Source organism: Natrix helvetica, assembly GCF_964273705.1.
Source record: "Natrix helvetica genome assembly, chromosome: 1".
Classification (NCBI taxonomy): domain Eukaryota; kingdom Metazoa; phylum Chordata; class Lepidosauria; order Squamata; family Natricidae; genus Natrix; species Natrix helvetica.
In genome coordinates this window covers 221,707,048-221,717,452 of record NC_138548.1, presented here as the reverse complement: position 1 = coordinate 221,717,452, position 10,405 = coordinate 221,707,048, and the positions used below count along the sequence as shown (strand labels likewise).

General features: G+C 40.5%; 1 protein-coding gene across 1 annotated transcript in view; it reads left to right on the top strand.

Annotated features, from left to right (window-relative positions):
- Window positions 1–6,685, top strand: part of ACVRL1 (activin A receptor like type 1) — a 58,984-nt gene extending 52,299 nt beyond the window's left edge. The window contains exon 11 of the mRNA XM_081960771.1: window positions 114–6,685. Within this exon, the coding sequence (XP_081816897.1) occupies window positions 114–254 (141 nt within the window). The 3' untranslated portion in view covers window positions 255–6,685. The remainder of the gene's footprint in view (window positions 1–113) is intronic.
- The last annotated feature ends 3,720 nt before the right edge of the window (window positions 6,686–10,405 follow it).

The following is a 10,405-nucleotide window of genomic DNA, read 5'->3' as shown; positions in this document are numbered from 1 at the left end:
AGTGAATATGCATTCTAGTTGTGTAGAATTTTGGAAGACATGTTAAGTCTAGATTTTGATTCTAACTATCCCTTCTCTTTCCCTCAACCCCCACCCCACACCCCACCTTCCAGGCTTTATCTTCCCTAGCTAAGATCATGAAAGAATGCTGGTTCCAGAGTCCCCCAGCAAGACTCACAGCTCTGAGGATTAAAAAGACAATGAAAAAACTCAGCAACTCTTTCCACAAACCCAAACACTCTCCTAACTTGTAGGAGCAGAGATTGGATTTCTGGCTCCTTGGCTCAAAGGAAGTTCAAGGTCACCCCTTCAAGGTTTCCTGCTGGTCCTGGCCTCTGTCTGTGGCTTGAACAGACAGAGCTTTGAAGCTTGACCAAGAGGATTTGGACTAGAGCTCTATAGCTCAAATTAACCCTCTGCAGGGAAGTTTCACAGAACAGATGACAGCTTCTGGGATCCTTAATTTGTTCCTCTAGCAACAAAAGGGAGGAGGGGCGCTACCCACTCCTTGCAGAATGTACATTAATATAAATACTCCCTGGATCTGTAACCTGACGCCAGCCCGTCTCGCCACCAAATCCTGAAAAATGGGAGGGATCCCATTTGCAAAGAACACAGCTGCTATGCCCAAAGGGGTAGCTGCCTTTGAAACGCCAGTTAAGGATCATTTGCAAAGGTAGTGTTTAGATTGAACGCATAAAATCTGTCCGTGCCTCTAGCTGTGTGTGCATGCATGTGCATGCATGTGTACAGAGGAGGCATTTCAAAAGCGCCTGCAATGGTTTAAAGGGATAGGCACAACTATGCAAGCCTTTGTACCAGATAAATCTGATTCATCCGTTATGGGCATACAACAGGTTTTTTCCTATCTGCATGTGAACATGGAAATCTGTCTAGATGGTCAGTGTGATGCTGCTTTGCTTGTATGTAGTCATGATTCTTTTTAGATATAAGCCGGAATTTAGTAGCACAAGGCTCCAAAATGGCTTTTTATCCTGTAACTCATCTTCGAACCAGCCCTGACTAGCCCTGTCATATAATCCCTGAACATGGTCAGTAAAAACAGGGTGTAGCAAACATGCTGAAGAGAGCTGGCTTTACTGCCTAAGGATGGAAGATGACTACCGGTAGTGAACATACACACACACACACACGCACACACACACACACACACAGAGGGAGGGAGAGTGTGAGTCAGGGAATTGCACAACAGATGTCCAAATGAAGTCAGAGATGCTGATATGAATTTGTAGTTTTATATAAATAAATACATTTTACATCTATATTTGCAGCAAACAAAATAGTCAGACTAATAGGCGCATCATGAGGTAAATCACAGAGCATGGAAGCAAAAGGCGGGAAAACAAAGAAACTCCCCCCCTTTACATCCACAGTATCCAATCACGGCACAGACGGCCTCACACAGGAGCCAGCACTCTCCAACCAATCTACTACAACTGTGGCTTCTGGCTCATTGCACAACCCCATTGCTCTAGCTATTAAATTTAAATACACACACACACACACACACACAATGCAATTTTTTTCTGCATTTGAGCCCAGCAAGAATTAAGCCTCACCAACGCTATTGTTCAGCCATTGCAGCTTTTCTTAGGAGCCCTCAAAGGTTTTAGGGAATTCAGAACCAAAGTGAATGTCCAACAGTTGGATTTGCATATGATTACATTTGAATTTTGAGACATTTCAGTATGCAGATGCAATAAAAGGCAAAAGTCTAACCAAAAAGTCTAACCAAATATAAATGATTGGAACTTCACCCTATTGATTTTAAGATGGGAGTGAGAGGAATGCACCCTATTTAAAATATAAGCTGGGTCAAACATTACTCTTTCCTCCTGATGTTACTGTATTGCATGGATGAGTTGCAATAGCTGTAAGCTTCACAAACTCCGTGCGCAAACGGAATCCAATAGTTCCACTAAAACTGAGATGAGTAGATTCCTCCTTGACATGCTGGATACATCTACAAGTAAACAAATTGCAAAGACCAAGGCCTGTCCTTGTAAAATTGCTATTTTGAATTAAAATGTGGAAGGCGGAAAAAGTTTTCAAGATTTTAATCAGGCCTAAGACTGAATTTCTGAATAGCCTATTACAAGAGAAGATAAAACCTTAACAGGAAAGCAATGGTGAAAGCCTGTTCATTCAACAGAGTTGTGCTAACATCTCCAAGGAATTAGCTTTCTATGCCATAGAAATGTATATCAGCATATAATATAGGCAGAATAGCTAAGTAGACCTTAGTGAAAAAAAACGCATTAAACCTCATTTCATCAAAACCCTCAAAACTGACATCATTACTAATTTGCACAGAAATTATTTTTGTATTTATTAAACATGCTGGGAGGGGGGGGGGGAATCAGCAGCCTTTTCTTGTTGTTTGCAAAAACGTTCCAAAATAACTGGCTCCTGACAAAGATTCTGTAATGGGGAGAAGGATGAGAAGCACAAATTAACCAAAGAGGACAAAGAGTTTCAGGGGGGAAAACAACACAGATTTTTTAAAGCTACATCTCCACTCAGAGACCACTTAAATCCCATTAGGACTAACAGAAGTCAAGTGTTCTAAATGCATTCCAAGATGGCAAGTAATAAGAGGGAGTCAAACTATTCTCCAAGGCCACCTGAGGGTAGAACAAGAAGCAATGGGTGGAAACGAATCAAGGAGAGAAGCAACTTAGAACTGAAGAGAAATTTCCTGACAGTTAGAACAATTAATCAGTGGAACAGCTTCCCTCCAGAAGTTGTGAATGCCCCAACACTGAAAGTCTTTAAGAAGATGTTGGATAGCCATTTGTCTGGAACGGTATAGAGTTTCCTGCCTAGGCAGAGGGTTGGACTAGAAGACCTCCAAGGTCCCTTCCAACTCTACTATTGTATTGTATTGTATTATTAAACTATGCCTTTTCTTTCAGCTCATGCAAATGAATGGTGCATGCAAGCTTGTTGGATTACAGTAGTTTAAAAAAGGAGGGAAAAACATATTTGTTGAGGGATACTGATATGTCCAGACAATCAGATGAAGTGCAAGCTGAATCCAGGATTTCCTCTGTCAAACATCTGCTTGTCGAAATCTTTTTTGACATTTGCCATCATATGCTTTAATAAGACTGATTGAAAATACATCCATGATATTGAGCTGTGGTGGCGCAGTGGTTAGAGTGCAGTACTGCAGGCTGCTTCTGCTGACTGCCTGCTGACTGCAATTTGGCAGTTCAAATCTCACCAGGCTCAAGGTTGACTCAGCCTTCCAAGGTGGGTAAAATGACCCAAAATTGTTGGGGGCAATATACTGACTGTAAACCACTTAGAGAGGGTTGTAAAACACTGTAAAGTGGTATGTAAGTCTGTGCTATTGCTATACTGGGAAGTTAGTCTCACTGATTTTCAGGAAATTGCATGCATAATGCTTTTTGGCTTTTTAGATGCACATAGTATTTTATATATAACCTAAAAATGTCAGGAATAAAACATACAGTAATAAAAAAAGGTTTTGCAGATATACTTATCATATACTAATCAGAGGCAGGATTAGCTGCAGGATACTTGTCAAATGCACGGTTTGTCTTGGGTTCAATCCTGATCACTTGGGATGAAGGTGGGAACTCTGCAACTGAGGAAGAGCCACTGCGAGTCAGTTTGTGACTGAACTAGATAGCTTCTTATGTTCCCTAAGAGCTCAACAGCTGCATGATTTCATAGCCAATTGCTTGCTGATTGCAAACTGCTGTTTATCCAGGATAGATGAGTGTCCAAAATATTGCGGCTGGCTCCATATTTTTATTAGTATAGGAAATTCTGAATTCCACGTAGCACAGGCTGGAATTTTTATTATACTATTTGCCCATTAAGAACCCAATCAATTTTCCAGTTTTGATAATGGATGTTGGACAAAACTACAAAATAGCACATTGATAAGCCAAGAAAACACTATATTAGATGCATCTGCTATTACAAACCATCATCTCAGCTTATTTGTTAGCAAAACGGTGCCCCCACAGCCCTCCAATTGGCACAGAAGCTTAACTGTATATTTATTTTAATCAGAAGCTTGCCCATGTGAATCAGTAACACATGTAGTAATAAGTCTACATATCCAAACAGCTCTGATCAAAAGTAATTCAGCATAAATCATTCCATGTGCTGGAAAGAAGCCCTCATGTGCAGATTCTAAACTCAGGGACAAGTCTCAGTCTAAGCTAAATATGGATTTGGTTTAAAAAAAAAACCTCTGGTCTCCATAGCCACTGACACAGATAGCAGAAATGTGCAAGTCTGCAGCAAGAAAAAATTAGGTTAACCAGGGAGACAGGTACAATTTAGCACAAGGATCACATGCATGTTTCTCTCATGCTTACCGGATCCTAATTTAAGAGCTGTAATTTATCCTTAGAGAATAGATCAGGGGTGTCAAACTCAAGAGCTGGGGGCCGCCTCCGGCCCACGCGGTACTTAGATTTGGCCTGCAGGGCTGCCCTGGAAACAGCGAAGGACGGGCTTGCGGTGCCTGTGCCAGCAAAAACGGAGCTTGCGTGGGCCCTGTGCGGCTCTCCCAAGCTCCGTTTTCACTGGCAGAGGGTTGCAGGAGGCCATGGCAGTTGAAAACGGAGCTCAGGAACCCGTTTTCTCTGGCAGAGTTCTCGGGCTACCAAAGGCACCCCCGATATGAGTGGCATCGAGCTGGCCACACCTCCTGGGCAGGGCTCCCTGTCCCCTCCCCCTCCCCGAGATCAAACACAACCCTGATGTGGCCCTCAATGAAATTGAGCTCGACACTCCTGGAATAGATGGCTTTTTTTTCCTCAGCATGTATTCAGAAATTCCTGTTTTCTTTGCATGTCCATCTGATTGTTGAAGGACCAATGGATATACATTGCCAAAATGCTGCCAATATTGTTCATATAGCTTCTCACTGTTTAGTTTACATTCTTTTCCTCACCCTGTAAACATTAGGTAACACTGAAAATAATTAGGCATGCATAGTTAGATTTACAACTCAACTGTGAATGAGTCCTGTGCACAACTCTTATGCAATGTCTGTAATTTTCCAGTGAATATGTGAAATTTTGGCATTCATATAACGTACGCACTTGTGTCTCTGTTCAGACACCGATTAATATTGAAAGAAAGACAGACAGATCCTACAGCTGATAATACGCCAACAGTTGTTCTAGTCTTGTGTAACTACATTAACACAAAATAAAATTTTAGTTCAGGGTCAAAGTGGTACCCCTCCCCAAGCTCACCTGCCTCACCTGATTTTTATGGGGTTTTTTAAGTTAAATTTTTTTAGAGAATAGGAAACAGGCATGGTGCAATGCAAAGCAAAATGCTCTAGCACCATATTAATTTGGAGCATGCCTTTGGGCCCCATAAAGGCTCACTGGGGGAGTAGAAAGTACACTGCGGGGGAGGAGTTTGTTCTCTGGCTAAATGGGCGTTTGGGGACCACCCTTGCTCATAGCAGCAACCCTTATCAAAACAGGAAAGTCTGACTGAAGGCCCTTTGGGGAGTAACGCTCATCATGTGCTCTCAACATTATGAATGTGCCCCTAGGCTGAGTCGAGCTCCCTACATGGTTAAGGGAACCTTGATCTGTCTGAAGCCCCTGAGCAGAGAAAGCCCATACACAGTGGTTTCATTGTCTCCCTGCAGGGATCCTTGCCAGTGGCCCTGTAATATTTTTCATGAAAACTTTGATCTTCCAGCATATGCGTACCCTGAATGATTTCAGTGATAGTTGGCTGTTCTTTTATGGGCCTTTTCAGCCTTCTAATAAACTTCTGGTTTGCCTTAATCCAGTAAAGCTGTAATAGCATTTGCTTGGGAATAAATCTCCTTGAACTCTGCAGCCCTAACCCTGAGAAAGTGAACAGGCTGTAAACCCACTCCGAGATACAACATGACTCTATGTGTTTTGTTAAAAATCTTTCCTGTTCAGCTTCGAGTTTAAAGGGGCAGAGACTTACTTATCAAGAAGCAAATCCCACCACTATACAAGCAGTGCTTACAATAAATCTGAGTTGACAGAGATAAGACTGTCCTCAAATTTATGGATACTTTGTTGTTCCATACAAAAAGCTGCAAGGATTTATATCCACCACCACCACCCCTTTTGTTTTTGTTTTACTATAACAAAATCTGGAAGAAACTGTAAAATCCTAACAATAAAGATGAGGCAGGGGGGGGGGGAGAGAAAAGAAATCTGTTACTGTGGCAATACTGAACCCTTTTGTAATTAGCACTAGCAGAAAAACTGAAGAAGCAATATGGAGGCCTCATTTTTAAAAAGCTATGATGATGCTTGTTTTCTAAACTAGCCCCAGCTTTCCCTACCTTGCCCCATCTTCACTTCTAAAACTAGAAGCTTCTAGAATGACATTGGCCTTCAACGACCCAGGCTATATTGTTCTGTTCTAGATGCAGGAAAGTAGTGGAACTCTAATTGTTGCAAAGCATAAATCCTAGTGATTTCCATCCAACCCAATAATGGCAAGGATGCTGGCAGCTTCAATTCAGCAACATCTGGATGGCCATAGCTTTGTTCTATTATTATTAATAAACATAGTCTCAATGTGATATTTAATTTGCAGAATAGGCCTTTGCTGAGACAGCATGTGTATTTGCAGATTTTATGGGAAGGGAATAAATAATATGCACTCACTGCATGTATTTTTTTGTCTGAGAAAAAAAACATGGGCTTCATGGCAATGTTCAGGAGATTCCATTTTGATTAAGCAGATCAAGTCTGCAGCCACTGGAAATCAATCTCATTGTTTAAACAAGACTATAGTACAGACTCAAAATGCCCTGCATGACCCAAGCTTTTATCAGCCGAACTACTACAGCTAAAATTCCAGGAGTTTCCTGTTGATAGCAGCAACAAATTCAACCCCTCCATTTTTTTAAAAAAGAAATCAACCAAGACAGAGATGAAAGAAGCAAATAGGCCAAAGATTTTGTTGAAATGACTCTGGTATAAATCTATGATAAAAATCTGAATGTGTAATTACATTTCCTGGAATATGTTATTTCCCCCACTTCTTTGTCACTGATTCCAGTAATATTGCAAAATATTATAATGTACATGAACTGAAAATGACCTATTAGACAATCATTAGACTTAAAAGCCCTTTACCAAGGAAACACTGCATGCCTTGGCTTGTTAACAGGGGAGGCAGTTTTAGGACCATCCCATTGGTAAAACTGTTAAAATTCCTCTCTCACATCTTACTTGTTCCAATAGAACAGACATTATCATTAGACAATTAAAAGTGGCCTTGGGAGTTCAAGTCAACTGAGCAATGAAGTACATAAACACATGGCTCTGAGAAGCTCCAAATTATTCCCAGGCCAAATGCATTTGCCAAGTTGCTTTCTAGGCCTGGGCAGCCTGCAATTCCCAGAATTCCCAGGCAGCATGGCTATTGTTGGAAATATTAAAAGATGAAGATTACATCCCAGTATCCAGAGTGGAAAGTGACACCTCCCAGTTCTCAAAGTCACATTACTGTATGCAAAAGCATATGTAGGCTGACAGCAACAACTATCTTCTAAAAGTGTCATCCCCAAACTTGGGGCACTCCAGAAACATTAGACTGTGCCTGTACTTCATATGTACCATGATAACTGGAAATTGTAACAACTGCAGTCCATCACATCTGCAAGTCATTGTTGGGAAAAGCTCTTCTACAAGGTAAGTTGGATATTTTCTCTATTAAGACAGAAACTCTTATTACATTTCTCAAACAGAAAAAGAAACTGAGACAGAAGATGATTAAACCTGATCACTGAAGTAACATTACTGTTTGAGATAGTCCTTTACAAGTCTATTTACTAGTCTCTCCCCATGAGCTGAGTGGAGATTTCTCCTGGACTAAGGATGGCTAAGAAGTGCGGTTGGAAAGTGTGTTCAGCAATTATTCATGAGTATCTTTCTAGTAGCATTTGATCTTGTGGAAACTTGTTGCCACGATTAGAATTTTGGAGCTACATCATCGGTCTATTTACAAAATGACCTTTTGTACGATGGTTGCTCACAAAATTGTTACCTCGACTTATGTTTTGGCTGACACTCAACATTTGTATTATTCAAGAGTGCTAATGTGGTGCCCACTTGAACTCCAGAAGCATCCTTGGCAATAGAGATGATCCTGGAGACTGACATACTACCTTATTATATCATTCAGGGGGACCTGAAGGTACACCAGTACTAACTCCATATTCTGTTAAATGTTTTCCTAATACTTTTTTTCTCCAAGGCAACAGAACAAGCAATATGTACAATTACATACACTTAGGATTTACAATGATGTCAAATTTCTCCAAATCCTACTGATCCAGAACCCAATTCAGCACCCTCAATGGCTCTCATATTCCTTCTTGCATATGCTGAAGGAGCAATAGCTCCCAATTTTCCGTCTTCTCTTCTGTACATGGATTGGAGAACAAACGAAAGTATATGGTATCATCAGGGAAGTAAAACAATTGAAATGGAAATGGGCTGGTCACATAGCAAGAAGGCAGTGGACCAAGGCAGTCATAGAATGGATCCCACTTGATTAAAAAGTGTCCACAAAAAAGACCTAAAACAAGATGGGTCAATGACATCAGCAAGTATTGCAGGCCCAATTGGCAAAAAAAAGCTCAGGACGTATTGGCTGGGAACATGTGAAAAAGGACTTCATCCTGCAGTGGATAGACAATGGCTAAGATGATGATGATGATGATTTCTCACTCTGCTCCAGAATTATATCAAAACTCCCAATACTAAGCCAGGTGAGAAATCACAACCAACAAGGCAGGATGTTGGATTCTTTCTCCACCTGCTAGCTCTTCTGAAGGAACTAGGTTCAGGGTGAAATGATGTATTTGCTTAAATAGGGAAGTCTGGATTGAACAGATGAAAAAGAAGTTCCTTTACATATTAATATGGAAATCTTAAAAACCAGTATCAGTCTAAGATAATGGTCAATTTGAAAAGTTTGGGGGGGGGAGGACTTGGGATCCTCTGACATCAGCACATACTTGTTTGAAAGGCTAGCCTCTCATAGTGCTTGTACTTAAACTTCATGCTAAGGAACAAAGCAATATGATTTGTTTTCTTTTGAATCCATCTGCTTTATGAATCCAAATGCAGCTTATACAATAAGCAAGCATTGAAATAGCAAAACATATGAACAGTCTAACTGACTCCTCACTATTTCAGAACAAGCTGTTTTCCTTAAAAATATGGGGGAGGGTTAAGAGATCTGGTTAATATTGTTATTTGGAAATATTTTCCCCAAATTCTCTGGTCTTTCTTCACATAGCATGCTTCTTTTTCAGGCATCCCTGGTCTGCAACCTCAGAACCTCTCCTGGCAGGAGTCATATAGCTAGACAGGCACTCTGAGTTAAGCTTTGGAGCTCTGGTGTAACTCTGTCCAAATGCACGCAGACTACAAATTCCACAAGTGAATCATGAGCTGAGCTTTCAGAAAGAATTTAAGATAGGGATTTTCTAGAAGGCAACTGCTCCAACAGCACATCTGCTTCCCAAGGGACCAGCAGTAGCACAATATACAGGAATAAATGTGGAACTCCAGGTCTCAAACAGAGCAAATGCATTTTCGGTGCTAACCCACATGGATATATGCATTTCTGAGGAGCCACCAGTATGGCTTGAAAAGAGTCAAAGACCAAGAAGCTCTCACCAGTCTATCCTCCTGACTTTAGCACAACTCCCTGATCAGTTCAGATGTTGAGTATCTGAAAATAGCTCTTCAGACTTAGGGATATCCAATGTCATTGTGTCTGCATTTTACACACCATCAACTGTTCATGAAGCACTAAACCACTGGCTTCTGAATCCCACTCAACATTATTCTAATTTTATGGTCATTAATTTTATTTGAAATGAAATCATTTTCAAGCCCATAACTTAATGGTAAGAACTTATTTGCACCAACAGTGTCTTTATCCATTAACATATCAGTTAACATAGAAGCAACAATTTCATGCTACCTTGGACACATTTAAACATATGACAAACTCCCTATTTTTTTTGCAAAAGTTATACATATATTTATTTATTTATTTGTATTTGGTGCTTCTAGACCGCCCCCTCTCCCAGAAGGGACTCGGGGCGGTGTACAGTCCATAGAGAATATCACAAAATACAATAAAAAAGTTAAATATGTACAGTTTGGAGGAGGTTAAAATGCAATTAAAAGAACTGTACAAAGCTAATATAAATATAAGTTTTAAATCCCTAAAACAGACACAACAAATTAAAAAACCCCTAAGATAACCAGATAATAATACATTTGCCAGGAGGGACAGTTGTAATTATGCCAGGCCTGCTAATCGGAACAGGTGAGTCTTCAATTTTTGCCGGAAGGAG